Raw genomic sequence first — 18,051 nt, 5'->3', positions numbered from 1 at the left:
GGTAGGCGAGCTTACATGCTGTGCTCTTAGAGAGTGGCCCTCAGAGCTACTGAGGGACCCCAGAAACAAACAGTGTGGCCAGTGTGAAGGAGGCCAGGATGCTCTTCCTCTCTTAATGCAAGCTGAGGTGGCGGCAGCCTTGTTTAGGTCTATGCACCTTGTCTCAAGGGATCACCTTGAGATGGCTGCCAACCAAAACCCTTGTCTTCCCATCATACAGATGGGTAATTATATTTATTCAATGTACAAATATACATAAAACTCTCCAGAAACTACAGAATTACCATTTCTTGTGTATCATCTTAGAACTTTTATACAGACGAGATCATCCTTTCCAACGTTTTTGCCCTGATCTGCTTCTTTGTAATAACTATCAAGTGTTGAGCAACAGGGCCCCCTGAGAGTCACAGAAGCTTCCAAGGTTTGTTTCTATCATGAACCATGCTGCAGTGAACATTCTTAAACACATCTTTGAGCACATGTGTAAGCACATCCCTAGGACAGATTCCCCAAAGTCAGATGGGTGAGTCAAGGGGATCAGCTGCAATTGATGTGGAGCCTCATGTTTGTTCTTGTATTGGTCTTGTCCTATTGTTTAGTTTGTTGAGGACTAATTCTGAGAATTTGCTAATTCTGCTTCTAGCTTCTTATGATCTGTAATATCAATCAGCTTCTCATATTTGTCTTCATCTGTGTTACAGATGAAAATCCTGCAAGCACAGAGCCTCAGAGCTGTCACTAGAGACCTCCCTCCAGCTTCCAGAACCACTTGGAAGGACCAAGAAGTCTGTGAGCGTGCTGTGCAGCACCATGAAGTCCCCACCCTCCTGGACCCAAATGCCTGGTATGAACTTGCCTTTGCTGAGGTCCCCCAGAGCTGCTGTCTGCAAGGGGCCTCTGCAAAGGCAAGTCTACTCCCAGTCACTACCCCAACTGTCCTCCTTGAAACACCACCCTCTATGCCAAGGAAGGGCTAGGAGTATGGCATAGGAGAGGTGGAGAGAATTTCTGCTTCCCCTGCTAGGAGATGACTCCTGCTTCCCACCCCCCATCCTCTGACTGCTCCCTGGGGAACACACATGTGGACACTTAGGGATAGAAGCATCAGTGCTGCCCACCTGACCCCCAGGGAGGAGAAAGCTTCAGCCCACCCTCATCTGCTGCTGAGGGCTGAGGCAGCCATTTCTCTCACAAGCCTGTACAGCTGGGGCTGTGCTGCCAGTCTTTTGCTTAATTGCAGGGGTTACCAGGGAAGTGGAGGCAGGAGAGGCAGGAGGGCTCAGGGGAAACAAGTACAGAATCAGAGGAGTCAGGCAGACTTGGGTTTCATACCAGCTCCACTGCTCACTAATGTGGGACCTTACAGGTGTGTCTGCCCCTTTCTGAGCCTCAGCATCCTCAGCATAAAATGGAGACAGTAAGAGAATCTACCTCACAGGGATGTTGGGAGAATTCAGCAAATTCCTGCATGTGAAACATTTCACATAACACCCTTCAAGGGACATCTAGGGGCAACCAGGAGAGGGAGTCGTACCATCAGTCAGGCCCAGCAGGCCAGAGGGGGCCCACCTCAATACAGATCCCATGGGTTCAAACACACTGAGAAGCTAGGGACCCCCCTTCACCAGCAGCCTTGCCTGGCCCATGGCTGGCTATCAATGACTTAGCTAGCAGCATTATTCCCAAGGGTTATGGGGCAGGGAGGCCCTTTAGTGAGTCTGGAGGATCCCATGAAGTCAACTCTAGGCAGGGATGACCTAAATAGATGCTAGAAGCTGATATTACAGCTGCACACAACAATCCCCCAGTGGGTGTTTCTGTGGCATTTCCTATTGTGGGAAAGACACAGGAACCAGATTCAATGTTCTGGTCTGGAGCTGGGCTTAGTTCTAAGCTGAGCAAGGGGGTGCCTTGTCTCAAGGGAAGATGCTGATCAGAAGAGGGTATCTCAGAGTGTGGCTAATGGGCTCTGAAGGAAGAAGGGAACCCTGTTTTCTAAGGACCCTTAGTTCCAAGGGTGGGAGAGGATATTTCAGGTGACAAGCAAGATTTTGGTGACTTTACCTGAGGCCTGTTGCTTTTACATGCATCATCCAAATGTTTGTGCCACAGTATTGCATGAAATCGGGAACCAGTTTGAAACTTGTAAACATTGCCTGATGGGTAGAGAAACCATGGGTTAAGAAGAGGGCCACACAGGCGGGTCAGCTGGTAACTGTAGCATGAGGAGAAATGTAAACACGGGTAACTAAACTAGGAAGGTCAGCCCCAGGTGAGCTGGAACATGCAGAGAAAGCAGCCTCCTGGGCTCCCTCCAGCTGTCCCTTTGGACCATGGCTTTTAACCATTTTGGGGCCATGGGTCCTTTGGCTGTCTGGTTAAGCCTGTGGACCATTTTCAGAATAATGTTTCAAATGTATAGATAAAACGGAAATTGATAATACTCAAATACAGTTATTAAACTACTAAAAAACAAATCAGCAGTAAAATTCTATAGGTGCTTCTATATTAAATCACTAAGAACAAGATCTAGTACAGGTTTGATACTGCACTGTGATTTCAAAGAGATGAGCATACGTAACATTTTGAAATGTCTGTAACAATATGTGATTTGAAATATCTGATTTATCTTAGAGATAAAATCACAGGTATTGCTAACAGTTTTGTTGTCGGATGCTTATACTCATAACTGAAGGAGTCAGAAGGCTCTGAAAACAAAGATGTATTTTCTTTCCGCCCAAGTTCACAGACCTCTTGAATTCTATCCATGGACCATGGCCACCCCTTGTGTCACATTTCCTTAAGAAAACACTGCTAATCCAGTCCAGACTGTTGAGAGAGAAAGAAACTCAAATGGTAACCAAACTTAGAACACACTGCCACATGTGTGCAACAAATGCGGCTTCAGTCACTTAGACATGGGGCGGAGAACTTGGCAATTTCTTTCTTCCCCACTCCGGGCTCTTTGAGGCTCCCTTTGTTTCTCTGCTTCTCAGCTAACAACATTAGAGCCTGACACTCAAGGCATGGTCTCTCCACTAGCACTGGCATCTGCATTGCCTGGGGGCTTGTTGGAAATCTTGGTTTCTACCCTAGATCTGCTGAATCCAAATCTGAATTTTAACCAGATCCCCAGGATATTTGTGTGCTCATGAACCCTATAGTAAAACATTCCTGTTAAGGTGTGAAAATGCTTGGGGATTTTCCAGCTCCAATCAGTTTGCCTGGTTGGAATCCAACTGACCCAGGCACTTTGGGTTTTTGTCATGTGACATGGGTTACTGAGGAGACTTGCGGTAGTCTGTTCTGAATGTTGATGAAGACAGGGCTGCTGGACAGGATGGCGTCCAGAATCTCTCCTTCTTCCCAGCATGATCATGAAGCGGGAACCAGGAAGAACTGGGAGATAGCTAGAGAAGGTAAAGTCGGAGCTTTGGGAAGTTAAAAGGGTTCTTCTCTGGGTTGGCCTTCAACCTGGACACTGCCAGAGTATCATGGCACATGCATGTCAGGGAGTCCCTGAAATCTCCCCAGAGCCAAGACCCTTCCAGCCTCATAGTCCTGCCTTATCCAATCTTACTGTTTATTCCAAGACCATGAGGCTACAGTTCCTGGAGTGATGGGCCCCAGTGGCCATAGGTAAGGCCGCAAAAAGGATTCTACCACCCTGCGCTCATACCTGCTCAATGGACACACCAACCATGATCTATGCAGTTTTTGTGGACTAGCATGGACCCCATGAACATCAGAATCTAAAGAAAAGGAAAGGCAGCAGCCTTAAAAGATCCTAATAACTTGAAAATGCACAGAGAGGAAATGGGCAGAGAGCAGCTGCAGGCACCGGCTTTGGCATGCTGCCTACCTTTGTCAGGGTTGTTCAGCTGGAAGATATCTGGGTGCTCGGGGTCATCAGGCAGCTGCACCATCCAGCCCACGATGGAAACCTTTTTGCCAGGTGTGGATTTATACTGGAGGAGAGCAACAACATAGCTGGAGGCCCGGGCCCAGCCCACCACTCCACAGGGGAGGCTGACCTGGGCCAGGCAGGCTCCTTCCCTCCCCTGCCATCTTCCCACCCCCATACTCCTCAGTTCACTTGATCCCTTTCCCACTCCCATCCTCCACAGTTCACAGAGGTCCCTTTCCCACTAGACAAACTCCAAGTATGAGAGTCTTTTCAAGGGACTTACATGTTTTCTGTCTGTGCCCCGCAAGGACTTGGCTCCGTAGTACAGGAGGGTGGATCCTGAGAGTATGACCCAGTACCTGGTCCACGAGGACAGCTACAGAGGAAGGGGAAGCTGAGTGATGCCACCAGGGGTGGTGGGGAGTAGAGGCCCCCTGGCTCTGTGATTCCAGACCCAGCCACCCCATCAATGCCAGTGCAGGCTCCTGGCCCTCCATCACCCCCTGGCAATGCCAGCTTCCACCAAGGACCAAGATGGGAGGTGTCTTTCGTCCCCTCTCTTGCTCCTTTACTCAGGGAGCCTTTCCTTTGTTCATTTCAAGGCAGTGCCAGGCATAATTTCTGAGAGTTCAGCTCGCTGCACACTCACTGCAAGCAGGGCCTCTGCCACACATGTGACTTTCTTGCTGAGACCTCTAGGAATGGGCACTATTTGCAGATGTGGAAACTCAGAGGCCCAGGCAGGGCTGGAATCTTTGGATCCAGGCCCTTCACTGCTGCCCTTGCTGCCCCAGGTGGATGTGGGTCTGCACTTACTGCAGGCTTCCGCCCTTCTTTGAGCAGGGTTTTTCTTCTCAGAGGCCCTTCCATGGTGGGCACCGCTGCTGAGTTCCCCAGAGAACAAATGCACGGGCCAGTGGGGCTGAGAAGAGACCATCAGTCAGACATTGTCCTGTAGGAGCTGAGGTCAAGCACCCTCTCACTCACTGGGGACCACAGGTGTCCCAGTGCCAAGTCTGTGATGTCCCAGCAATCCAGAGGACTCAACAGTGCAGGGCAAGGCCTGGAGGAGAGCGCCAGGTGATGACGCACATGAAGGACCCCACCGCCAAGGACTCCCACATCTGTCTCTCTGGGGCTACAAAGCTCCAGGCTTGGTGACCAAATTCCTCATAATCCAGACCCCAATCAGCACCTCCACCTTATCCTGAAGGATGCTTTTATCACAGCTGCAGCCTGGCCACTCCCTGGGGCTGGTGTGGGCTCCTCCACACCTGAAGAGCTAGTGCCTACACAGCCCCAGCTGTAGCAGCTCCTCCTTCTGGTGTCAGCCGGAGCCTCGGAGGAGCAGTGAGAAATGGAAGAGGCAGTGTGGAGTGGCAGACGGACACGAGCCAACACGCACCATTCCCCATACCTTTCCCAGGCTCTTCTCTCACCCTCTCCTTTGGGGACTCAAGCACCATCTACAGATCAAGGCATCCAAGGGCATGGCAGCCCAGACCTCCCTCCTGAGCTCCAGATCTGCCCATGCCCCATGAATGGCACCACCCCCTACTAGCCACTTCAGCCAGAAAGCTGGGGGTTTTCTTCTCTCTCTGATGCCCCTGCAACCTAATCAATCCCAAGGATGCACTGGGCATCAGATACTAAATATGCCTGACCATGTATCTTAGCCATCCCACCACACCTTAGGCCATGGGGCCTTCCTTCCAGCCACTGCTGAGTGTCCTTCACTGGCCTTCCTGGGTCCACACTGGCCAATACCTCAACCCTCCCTCTCTCCTCTCCTCTACCTGGTCACAGCACACCCCTTTCATGGCTCCCTGTTGCTTTTAAAATCTGAGCCACCATCCTCACCCCTGTTGGATGCAGCTGCAGCTCATCTCATGTCCCTGCCCTCTCTCATTCCTTCGAACACGGCCTTTCCTTCACTCTAATCACCTGGCTCTTCCTGTCTCACAGTCCACGGCTGTCCCTTTGCTGGGAGCACTTGCATTGCCCTAACTGTCCACTCCCAATTATTTGGCGAATTCCTATCATTCTTCCAGTCTCTTCTTCAGGGAGGCCTTCCCTGATTTCCCCAACCAAGTGTGCTTCTGCTCCTCTCCCTGAGTGCCCCTAACCTCCTCTAGGACAGCCACTGCACCTAGAAGTAGCCTCATGGAGGCAAAAGCGTGTCTGTTTCTTTTGGCAGCCTCTAGCACAGTGCTTGGCATCCAGCAGGCCACATAACAAGCTATGTGTTGAACAAATGAACACATGAACACATGAATACCTGTAGACACAGCTCCGGGTTCTAGGAGAATTCCGAACTGGAACCCGCCAGTTGGGCCCCAGGGTGGCATAGAGACGTCCCCTGCTACAGAGGAAAAGGGTTAAATTTTAGCAACAGCTTTGAAAGACCAGATGCTCCTTAAGGAGGCAAGAGCACCCCGGACTACATGGTCAATTAGCTGAGGAAGCGCCACAGAGCAACCTCTCTCCCAGCCTCCTTGGCCACACTGCAAGCACACCTGGAGTTGCCAGGCCACTAAACACTGCGCCCCTCAGAGTCCCCAAGACCCCAGCTAATTCTTTCAACTTTTAACTGAGTGTTCACCATTTTTCCAGGGTCAAGAGCATGACTAAAATCCAGGCCCGCCCACTTGCCTTGGCCTAGGGCTGAGATATTTCAAAGCAAACACTGTAGAGCCGAGATAGTCCATGGCTAGTCCACGTTAACAGTGCACACAGAATTGTGGGCAACCTTGCAGGTTGGGCCTGAGTGTCATTCACCAGGACGTAACTGGAGCCTTCTGTGTGCTACATCCTCTGTGCTGGACGGTCTCCTCTGCAGCTCCAGCCAGGTCTCTGCAAACTTGCTTTGTGACCTGCTGCAGCATCCAGGAGTTCGCACTCCAGGGTTACTCTGTTGGCAGCCCTCTGGCTTTCTTCTCGCCTGCACTCCCTGGCAGTGTGCCTTTCCAGAGCAACGTGCAGCTTCCTGCTCAACCTCTTTGCATGGAGGCACCCTCTTTCTCCTTTACCCTCTCCTGTCTTAGAAGACTCACTTCCTGTATCCATTTGATGTTCCAACCTTTCCCCAACCCTTCAAGCATGGCCTATTGTCTGACCACAGCTCTTCTTGCCCATTGGCTAGATGACAATGTAGTCAACTTAATAAAGTCAGATGAGGCCCGGAGTTCCTTTGTAAGATCCCCTTGGTCCTCCACGGTCAGCCGTACATTGCTGCACGTCGCTCTGTGACATCGGCGCCTGCGGGTGGTGTGGGGCCACCCCCACGCATTGCAGCAGGTACATCATACCTGCCCAGGGGCCTCTGTCCTCCCTCCAGGAAGGAGCTCTTCTTGATGACCATCTTGGGTCCACTGTCCAGGGACCCAATTTCAGGACTGGTGGGAGTCTGATGGTTAGCTGGGACAGCTGCTCTTGGCCCCTCAAGCCTCCTGCCCATCGGCTCTCTTCCTCTCTGGGTGATGGTGTATCATAGCATGAGCTTGGCTCCCCAGTCCTCTAACATAGTGTCAGGGTGGTCATAGGCTGACCCCACCCCCACCCCTACTGAGCTGTGGCAGAGAGGAGAGAGGCCCTGGTGTGCCCAATTCCCCAGCCACTGGCCCAATGGCACCTCCCTCCCAGAAAAAGGGGTGGAGTGCAGTGAGTGAAAGTGACCCATGCAGATAACTGTGAATCTCTGATTTTGGACAAGCAAACAGTCCCCAAAGTCACTGTTCCTGGCACCACATACTGAGCACCTCACAGGTGAGTGCACTAGCACAGCAGGTCCCAAGTCTGTGTGGAAGAAGTGCTGCTCAGGGGAATTGGCCATGGCTGCCTCCGGGGCTGCTCTTCTTCCAGCCATCACCAGGATTTCTTCTGAGCAGGGTTTGACAATGGCCTTTTCTGTAGTGAGATCCTTTGTGGCTTTGTCTGCTACCCAGGAACGTTTCCTCCTCATCTGAGCTGGATTCCAGCTCTGAGCTGCCACCTGTTTGGAGTTGAGGATAGAGTCTCCCTTCCCAGAGCCAGGCCCTCTGGCCCCTTTGCCACTTTTCTTCTCCTGAGTCTTTTTCCCTGTTACCTGAGGAGAATATGTGATGGCAGTGGACCGTCCACAGTTCCCACAGTACCTCAGACAGGGTACGGGGGCCAGCAGAGCTACCTTCTTCCCATCATTCTCTCCATCATTTTCTCCTTTTGCATGAGACAGTACATGGCTTTGTATTTTACAGATGTTTGATGGAATGACATCTTTGATGGAGAGCTTGAAACGAGCATCTTCCAGGCAGGCTAGCCTTGTAAGGGGCCTTTCCTCATGTCCTCCCTAAAGGGGTGAGGAGTGGACTGGCAGGGAGCACAAGGACACCCGGGGACACTGGGTAGCTCTCAACAGACCAAGCAGTCACTAGGCAGTGAGCGCTCACATGCTCTGATGCCCCTGCAACCTAGTCACGTGCATTCATGCTGTCACCGAAGCTTTGTGTAAAGCACCCTTACCCTCCCCACAATGAGGAAACTGAGGCTCAGTGATATGGATCTACTTGACCAAGGCATGAGCCTTGTAAGCTAGGACTTGAACCTGGGACTGTTGACTCTACAGCCCAAGCTCCTCACTACCCTGTGACATGCAGACTTTCAGGATAGAGGGAGAGGCAGCACCATCAAACATGGTGGGCTCTGCCACATGAACTGAGTGCATGTGGGGCCCCTTCTGGCATTCTGCTCTCTGAGATACCTCTACTTGTGGGTCCCCACCTGCACTCAGGCTGCCTGGGATTTGTCAGTGTCTGAGACAGAATGACCACAAGATTCTTAGGCCTGGGAATCTCCCAGGATGGGGCCACCTCCCAGGTCTCCTGGTCCCTTGGTGGCCCCAGTGGAGCAGTCTCCTGGCAGTTTTGGCTGCCTGGCGCTGAAGAGCAGCTGCCTCTTCTCAACTGCATATCACATGCCAACTACATACTTTCAGACATGAGCACGCCCAGCTTTCTGAGGGGGCCCTGTTCTCACAGTTTTAGATGAGGAAACTGAGACTCTAGGAAGCGAAGCCACTTGTCCCACCCTAATGGCCTGCCATTAGGGATAGAGATGCAAGTGTTCACAAAGGGAGGCTCACTTTCTGGTGTGGGTGGAGGGCCTGTGCCAGTGTGGCTATTCCAGGCTCTGGAAGTCAGAACCTGCTCTCTCTGGAGCCAGGGGAGCAACCCCAGGCCTTGAAGGGCGGCACCAGTGTGACTTTTCTCCAGGCCAGCATTTAGGACACAGAGTCAGGGGAAGTGGCCAGCCTTCCCTCCCAGGTGAGCCCTCCAAAACTGGAGGAGGACTGTGCTGGGCAAGGCAACTGGCTGCCTAGAAGGCCAACATTAGCACAGAGGAGCTAGGATCTTCAGCCACTGGAACCAGACAATCTGTAAGTGTATCTGCTTTGAGAAAACTTGTTATTTGAATGTTCAGGGCCAGAAAATGCAAAATGATCGGGTGGTGGTATCAGAGGAACCCAGAAGTAATGGATTCTTTTTTTTGGTAACTGAAATGGGGGCTTACAACCCAGAACCACAGACACCTTTCCCAGTGTCATTCCGGGAACATGTGGCTGAATACAGTATCCTAGGAAGGCCATCTGACTGTACCCTCTCAGGGATCTTAGGAGTCAGGAGAAGGAGGGCTGCAACAGGCAATTCAGGGAACCTGGGTCTAGGGAAGACATCGACTGGCAACAAGGTAGAACAGTCCCAAAGGGTGTGCAAGATGAGGAGTTGGAGGATGGGGTCATGGGATGATGACAATGATGATGAGATGATGGGATGATGGTGGTGGTGGTGGTGGTGGTAGTGGTGACGGTGAAAATGGGAGGATAGAACGATGACAGTGATGGTGGTAACAATGGTGGCGGTGGTGATGAGACGATGGGTGCCAGGCAGTGTGCTAAGCAGGATTTGTTCAGCATCTCATTTATTCATATAACACTGTGAGGTAGGCACTATCATTATCCCCACCTTATAGATAAAAAATCTAATGCTTGAAGAGGTGGAGTCACTTGCCCAAGATCACAACACAAGGAAGAGGAAGAGTGGATGGTGCTTTTGAGGTGGAAGCAGCCAGGGTACTGCCTGGGCCAAGAGCATCATGAGCATTCAGACTAGTCAAGTGGGTCTGAAAGGCCATCTTCGCTCCATCTTTTTCTAAGTACACATTAGCTTGTAAATATCCTGGGGATTACATTTCATAAAACCCTAAGTCCCTGTTTCTGGACTAGGAGGTTGAGGAGCAGAAAATAATTATGTTGAGGTCTTGGTAATCTTGGTCTTAGCAGAAGTAGGTTCCCTCCCTGATAGGGTCTGGCTGTGTCCCCACCCAAATCTCATCATGAATCGTAGTTCCCATAATCCCCACATGTTATGGGAGGGACCCAGTGGGAGTTAATTGAATCATGGGGGTGGTTACCCCCATGCTGCTGTTCTTGTGATAGTGAGTGCTCATGAGATCTGATGGTTTTCTAAGGGGCTTTTCAAACTCTTTTGCTTGGCACTTCTCCTTGCTGCCACCATGTGAAGAAGATGCTTGCTTCGCCTCCTGCCATGATTGTAAGTTTCCTGAGGCCCTTCTAGCCATGCTGAACTGTGAGTCAATTAAACCCTTTCCTTTATAAATTACCTAGTCTCAGGTATGTCTTTATTAGCAGCATGAGAAAAGACTAATACACTTCCCCTAATCTTCTGTATATAGAACCCCAGCCTCAAGTACACAGTGCCGGGGTAGGAGTGCACATGTGGAAGGGCCCAGGTGATGCTATTCATCAGCAGTGTCCACCTGCGCCTGCACACTCTGGATGGGAAGCCAGTCCAATTAGGCCATGGCTTATCCTGGCCACTTTCTGATGCTTCACCCTCATCTTCAGGCAGGAAGCTGCCACCCTGAATTCTGCTGGGCCCTGGGATGTCCCTTCTAGCAGGTCTTTTTGAAGGATATTTGCTCTCTATGGGTCAGCCACTATTCTCTGGGCAATGTCCCTGATTCACTGAGTGGGTCCCTAGGAACCACATTTGTATTGCATGCCCCCACACTTGTGACAGCTGAGGGGACAGGGCAACAGCAGTGGTCCAAGCCAAGTAAGTCAGATCTTCTCTCTTGGTGATTAGGAACCAGATTTGAGAGGCTTAAAGCGAGGCTCAGTGGCTGGGCAAAACTATCACATGTAAACTTGAGAGCTCTGAGGTATCAACCATCTTCCCCTCTGTGCACTGAGAAGTCCAGAAATCTTGCCTGAGAGAGACTGGGGAGGAGTAAAGCAGACATGTGCAGAGAAGGATAGACACAAGATGGAAGGAGTGTCCTGCCCACTTTCTAGCTGCTGACTCTGGAGAAATTGTAGGTATTGAACAGAGAAGCTGTGGGCAGAAATTTCTCAGCAACCATGAAGCAGCAGTAGCTGCCTGGCAGGGCTCAAAAACAAAGTCAAGGAAAAGGCCCTGGCACCTAGAGGCAGGGGGTTCTTTGTGCACTCTTCTCTCTGCAGACTTACCTCAGTCTGCTGGCTGGAACGTCAATTGCCAGACTTTAGTGTCTGCAGCTAAGGGAGTGAGGCAAAAGATCACATATTGGAGGGAAACCCAAATCACAAGCTGGCAATTGGGCTGCCACCCAGAGGACATTTGATGAAGAGGATCCTAGTGATCCCTCGATGAGGGTCCTGGGACCTGAGGAGGCCTCAAGCTCTGAGTCATGCACCAAGCTGGGACAGGTGGCCCAGGGCTCAGTATTTCTGAGTCTCATTCAGGAGAGACAGGCCAAGAGTTCAGAGCACTGAAGCCAAGCACCTGGCAGCAGGATGAACTCAAGGAATCCAGACTCAAGGGAGGAATGAGAGCCTGGGATCCTGGCCTCAGCCACAGGTTGGGGGGACAGTGAAGTCCTCTGTGGCAGTCACCCTGAGAATGGCCCTCTTTCTCCTTTACCCTCTTCTGTCTTAGAAGACTCACTTCCTGTATCCATTTGATGTTCCAACCTTCTCCCCACCCTTGAAGCATGGCAGCCAAAGGGACCCATCACCTGCAGGATCGCCTCCAGAGCCTGGCCTGACTCTCCCAAAATACTGCAGAGTTTGGGGCTTGAGAGGCATCCTTGTGACATGGTAAACCTGGGCATATGCCAGGGTCCTCTGATCTTCTCAAGGAAGGAAACAAGTGTCTTTTAAAACTCAGTTTTGGGGACAGCAGGCTTGGTGCTCTGTTGCCATGACTCCACTTCCTGGTGCCTCCCTAGGGATGTCAGATGATCCTGCCAGCTAAAACAAGCAGGTAAACCTCAGATGGGCAGAAACTACATCACCCAACTCCCGGAACACCCTACAGCACCACCCTATAGCACTCTGGGGGCCATTGTCTGCAGCGACCTCTTGGAGGAGCCCTCCCGCAGTCCAGTGCCATCCTGGAGGCCAGCAGGTACTGGCAGAAATTTGCCATCATTCCAGTCCATCCCTCCCTTGATGACTGAATTGCATTTGAGGACGTTTTTCTTTCCCCTACCTAGTCTTAGACTCCTGGGTTGCTTTCTTGCTCTAAGTAGTACCTATCGAGGGAAATCCATAAAAGTCCCCAGTTCAGGCTGGGCACCATGGCTCCTGCCTGTCCTCCTAGCACTTTGGGAAGCAGGGGTAGGAGGACTGCTTGAGACTGGCTGGGAAACACAATGAGCCCCCATCTCTACTGAAAAATGAAAATAAAAAATTTAGCCAGGCATGGTGGCATGCACCTGTACCCAGCTACTTGTAAGGTGGAGACAGCAGGACTGCTTAAGCTTGGGAGATCAAGGCTGCAGAGAGCTATGACAGCACCATTGCACTCCAACCTAGAAGATAAAGTGAGACTCTGCCTCGAAAAAAAAAGTTCCTAAATTAGTTCCTCAGATGTGCTAGATCTTCACTGTGCCTTGCCTCATCACAGGGCTGAGGAATGGAGGCTCAGAGGTACTGAGAGCTACCCAAGGGCCTGGGAGGATAAGTGGTCCTAACTTCAGGTTCCCTGACATGGCTGTCTGTGCCTTTCACTGTGGAAGTACATTGACAACTCGAGAGAACAGAACCTGCTATGGGGCCCAGCTCTCCTGTACAAGACTCTTACAGATACCACACCCTAGGCCACCTGTCCCAGCCTGGTGCATGACTCACAGCCCACAGCCTCCTCAGGTCCCTCCTCAAGGCCTCTCTAGGGTCCTGTTCGCTAAATGTCCTGGAATACTGCTTAACCATCCCCTCCTCCAGAAGCCACCTCTAAGCCTAGGGCCCAATGCAGGTTGCCCTGTTGGGGGCTCCCACTGTATCCTGCACAACTGCTTCCCATCCTTTGTGGACCTGGCAGGACTTATTTCAGACTCTGAGCTCTGACCCGTTCCCTCACCTCCTTCAGAGCAAGAAGAGGAACAGGCTCGTCAGGGAGGGTTGTGCACTATGCCCCCACAACCCTGCCCCAGCCGCACTTCCTTCTCCCATTAGAGGGGCGTCCTCTCATCCTGGGCCTTCCGAGGACCGCCATCCCCTGTTTTTCCCACTGCCTGCATTACAGCCCGTGCCTCACACGAGAAGTCCCTTCCATGGAGACTGGTGATTCCAACCAGGGGAGATGGTGGCCAAGTGTTTTGTAATCAACTTTGTGGCATTATCATATTTCAGTTGTTAAAAACTGATTAGTAGTCATTTCTGATTACGTCTTCTTTTATAAAGTTAAATGTTAATTGTTTTTCTGGATAGACTAGAAACATTTACCCATTGTGGAAAATCTGGAGAATACAGGGAAAATAAACTCACTCAATAAACCTACAGCCCAGAAATAGGATGAGTGAGACTCTATTTTCATATGCACATATATGATCGCCTCTGTAATCTATTTTGTTAGTCTTTTTAAAAATATCTCATTTAAAATACTTTAACTCATAGGCTGATATTCTTGTTTTCATCTTAGTGCCAATACTTGCTTTCCAAATCAGGCAGAAAAAGGCACCTGTTATCCATTACTGCCACTCCTGATTAAAAGCTCCCTTTCCTGTTCGTTTCCAAGGGGCCTGAGGTTGGTTGGGGATCATCCTGACACAAGCCCACAGCCCTCCTCACCAGGTCACTGAATGCCCTGCGGGGCTGCCTCCCTGCCTCCCTGGGAAAGCAGAGTGTGCTGGGGGCTCTCCTGCCCTCCTCGCCCCTACTCTCCTGGGCATGAGGTGAGGAAAACTGCTGACTAGGGACACTAGGTGTAGTCACAGAGAATAGCAGGCCCACTCCTGCCCATGGCCCTGTGGCCCAGGACCACCACCCTGTCCTCATTCTGGGTCCCGAGGGGAGGGGAGGGTCTTTAAGGCAGCCTGGGAGTTCAGAAGTAATTAACACACACCTTCCTGGGTCTCACTGCCCTCCTTGGCCCCACAGGCCCCGTGACCTTGCCAAGGCTGACACGGGTGAAGAGATAGGATACAGAGCAGAAGAGGGTCCCCTTTGTTCTCTGCACCCTTGTTCCACAGTCCAGTAGGAACAGGCCCATTCCTACCAGGGGCAGTACAGCGGTTCCACAGGCCTCAGAGGGCTCCAGCTCCAGTGTGGGAGCTCTTCATGGCCAGACACTTTGGGGATCCACTGGGCATCTGCAGCCTGAACTCTGGCTACCACCCAAGGAGGAGACATCTATGTGTGTAAACTCAGGGAAGGCAAACTCACCAGACAGGCACACAGGGTCCCACCCCTGGCCAGACAACAGGAACTGCTGCCTGCCTGCTGACAGTGGCATCATGGTGATGAAGGTGTGCCCTCAACCTGCCAGGGGTGTGTGGTGTGGAGGAACTGGCCCTGGGTCTCCCTGCCTTTCACCTTAGTATCTAGCTCTATTTCTCTTCCTAGCCTGGGCAGGCTTATTATCAAGGCTGAGGGGCAGGGGCTGGTGGCAATCTTTAATAGAAGACTGTGGGCCCTAAGCTTCAGAGCTGTGGGGGAAAATGCTGTCTCCCCAACCATGGCCAAGCCTCTTCCTCTCCTCTCTTACACCCTCATTTCTTTGGGTGGGGCCCAGGCATCCCCTGCACCTCTGGCTCTGGCTCCACAGTCTCTGTCTGCTCAAGCAGCGTAACATGCAGAGAAAGCTGTGTTCTTACGGCATCTTCAAGGAACAGCTGGTGGGGTCTCCAAGGAGGAAAGGCTCTTTCAGGGCAGGTGCCGGCCTTTGGGCCCAGGCAGGCTGACACTCAGTCTTCTGGGGAAGAGGGAATCTGCTTCCCATTATAGAGTAGGAGGATTTGGCCTGGAGGAGAGCTGAGAGTTGGGGGAGGACCTGGAGGAGCTAAGGATTGGGCCCATGAAGGTCAGGAATAGAGAAGACCCAGGTAAGAGCATGAAGGTGAGTAACTGAAAGAGAAGAGTCACATGTAATGAAGATTTTCAAGCTGTAAGAGGTAAATCTTCCCCTTCAACTTTCCCATGGACTCTCCAGGAAGGCCCAGAATACTCCTGTGCTTTGGCGAGTGTGGATTACTTCAGGGAATGTAAGAGGCAGTGCAGGATGGAGATGGAGGCCAGTGGCCAAAGGACCTGAGTCTTGATTGGAGTCATTAAGACTGCACGGAGCCTGGGTCTTGACTGGAGGCCCACTGGCATCCTCCAAAGCAGGTGGCCTCCTGCTCCCCTCAGCAAGGTGGGGCTGGGCCAAGAGCCATCCTCAGAGGATGAGAAACAGGACATCCTCCCTGCAGGGCTGTTTCCAGGCTGCTGGAGGCGGGGCCAAGCATCTGTACCAGCCATGAGACCATCCCCAAATCACTTACTCTAGATACTCAGAAGGATAGTGATCTAAATGCTGTGAAATGTTGTGGCCCACGGTGATCATGACGGCATTACAAACAGCATCATCCCCCTGGGACAAGGAATTCTCTCTCACCATCCTCCTTCCTATAGTAGCTCTAATCTCAGTCATGAGTACTTAGGAGGAACTATAGCTGCTACACCCTCAGTTACTAGTGTGGTGTCTGGCAGGGAGCAGTTGCTTAACAACTACTGAATGAATAAGTGAGTCCATGAAGGAATGAGCAAGTGAAAGAATGAATGAATGAAAGACAGGTTCAGGTCTAATTGCTATTCAGGATCTGTGACTATGTTTGCCATTTGATGTCTTCTCATTGGCCTGAGGCCAGGGGAGGTACTGCTTGCCTGTAAGCTATCTCCCTTAGGGTGTCCCAAGGAGTCCCCTGACTGGTGCTGAGAGTTCTGGAGTCTGCCCTTATGCCTGTCTGGTTCTCCTCGCCATTGCTGGGGTGGCTCCCAGGGTGAAAGCTTCTGGCCCCTTTGCCTGAGCAACCCAAATGGGTGGAGAGGGAGAAGAGAGAGCTTCTGAGGGCTGGCACATTGTCACTCCCCCGCCATCCCCTATCTTGGGTTTCATAGGGAGACAGACTGACTGTCCTATATGGCGCAGTCCCCGTATCTGGCCGAGGTGTGGAGCAGTGATGAAGAGGTGGCTGAGTGGTCAGGAGGCTGTTGGGTATGGCTCAGCTCTGTCCATACCAGAGTGTGGAGCGGGTAAGTCATTTCAACTCTCTGAGCCTTGTTTTTCACATGTATAAAATGGGAACACTATGAATGGCTGCTGTGCAGAATTCGGTATGTCTATGCATGCAAAGCACTAAGACAGTGCTTGGCATAGGCCATGCTCAACCAAGAGCACTGACCAGCAGACAGCTCCTCTGCCCTGGGAGGAGTTGCTAGGCAGCACCTATCTTCTCTGTGGTCAACTTATGATTATGGGGACCGAGGAGAGAAGCTTCAGCTCCAGAGGAGGAGTGGTGTGTGCGTGTGTGTGCATGTGTTTATACACACACATATGTGTGTACAAAAATGTGTGCGTGTACATGCATGCATGCATATGTGCATGTGTGAGAGTATATACACCCACGTGTGACAGTGATTATATGAATGTGTACACAAGCATATGTGTGTGCCTGTGTATGTGGGAGACTGCATGTAATAGGTGAGTGCAAGTATACAGTGTGTGCCTGGGTATATGTGAGTGTGTAAGGTGTATGTACCTGTGTGTCACTGTGAGTGTGCATGTATGCCCAGGGCCCTGGATTCTGGTGCAAACCTGCCTTTCCTGGACATTCTGTGTCACTGGAAGTTTCCCACCTCCCATCAGACCCTTAGTCACCATGATGCCCTTCACCCCTGGCGGTGCCACGGCTGTGAGGGCACCCCCTTCACAGCATCCCCTGCCTTACTAGAGACCACTTGGCACCTGGCACAGGAAAACACCAGTACATGGAGTATGTGCAATGGGATTCCTGAGCAGGAGGCCTGGGGCCCAGGGAGCCAAACCCTGGGCTGAGGGATCCTCAAGGGAGGCAGAGGCTGTGGCCGCTTTCCTGTCACCAGTGCCTAGCAGGGTGGGGGTCAATAAATACCCAAGGCCTGAGGCCATTTGGGTGCAATATTCTCAGATCCCCACAAGGCGGAGCCACATGCCCATCTCAAGACCAGACCACTTCTTAGGCTTCCATTTCCAAGAATCCATATTTCAGGCCAAATCTACTCCCAGGCCTCCTGCAGCTGTGCTGGAGGAAGGGCTTCCTGGACCAGAGGAGGTGTGGCGCTGCTCAGAGCATGGGGGCTGGGGCCCCGACACCCATCCTGCTCTTCCATCCTCCCTCCTAGTCGGCCCTGCCCCGGCAAGGGGGCTGGAGGAGCCACAGAGCAGCCTCACAGAGGCTGGCATGGGGTGGGTGGGACAGGGCCTGTCCTTGCCCGGGGCCTGTCTCCAGCTCCCTTGGCCCTGAGCACCTCCCCTGGGAGGGAGGCCATGCTGAGGCCACACTCACCTTTCCAGCCCTGAAGACATCTCTTCACTAAACTCTGAGCTCTCACTACTGCCTGGAAAAGGAACATAGGTCAATGAGCACAATGGCCTCACAGAAGAGGGGCCCGTTCTCCTGGGTCACCGGGCCCAGGTGCCTGAGCTCACAGAAGTGCCACAGAAACTGCTTCCTGACTATGGGAGCCTCAATGTACTCGAGTTTTTGCTGCTGCTAGTTCTAACTCGGCTCTGAGAGGGTCAAAGAACCACCCACTCCCCCACCCGCTGCACCATCCCACTGTTCCAGGCAGATCCTCTACTACCTTC

General features: G+C 51.9%; 1 protein-coding gene across 50 annotated transcripts in view; it reads right to left on the bottom strand.

Moving 5' to 3' along the window:
* Positions 1 to 18,051, bottom strand: part of RALGPS1 (Ral GEF with PH domain and SH3 binding motif 1) — a 332,381-nt gene that overhangs the window by 12,527 nt on the left and 301,803 nt on the right. For 22 of the 50 annotated variants that reach the window (XM_054243919.2, XM_054243946.2, XM_078327741.1 and 19 more), the window contains 8 exons: positions 17,750 to 17,801; positions 6,186 to 6,269; positions 4,724 to 4,829; positions 4,191 to 4,283; positions 3,863 to 3,968; positions 3,680 to 3,752; positions 2,752 to 2,829; positions 2,065 to 2,156 (listed from right to left, as the gene is read on the bottom strand). In XM_054243919.2, the coding sequence (XP_054099894.1) occupies positions 2,090 to 2,156; positions 2,752 to 2,829; positions 3,680 to 3,752; positions 3,863 to 3,968; positions 4,191 to 4,283; positions 4,724 to 4,829; positions 6,186 to 6,269; positions 17,750 to 17,801 (659 nt within the window). In that variant the 3' untranslated portion in view covers positions 2,065 to 2,089. Of the gene's footprint in view, positions 1 to 2,064; positions 2,157 to 2,751; positions 2,830 to 3,679; positions 3,753 to 3,862; positions 3,969 to 4,190; positions 4,284 to 4,723; positions 4,830 to 6,185; positions 6,270 to 17,749; positions 17,802 to 18,051 lie in introns of those variants that run through there. The other 28 variants (XM_017976210.4, XM_078327765.1, XM_078327831.1 and 25 more) reach the window with 5 other exon arrangements.

This window comes from Callithrix jacchus, chromosome 1 (assembly GCF_049354715.1).
Source record: "Callithrix jacchus isolate 240 chromosome 1, calJac240_pri, whole genome shotgun sequence".
Lineage (NCBI taxonomy): Eukaryota > Metazoa > Chordata > Mammalia > Primates > Cebidae > Callithrix > Callithrix jacchus.
Note: the sequence above shows the minus strand (reverse complement) of the source record. Positions and strands in the feature narration are given on the sequence as shown.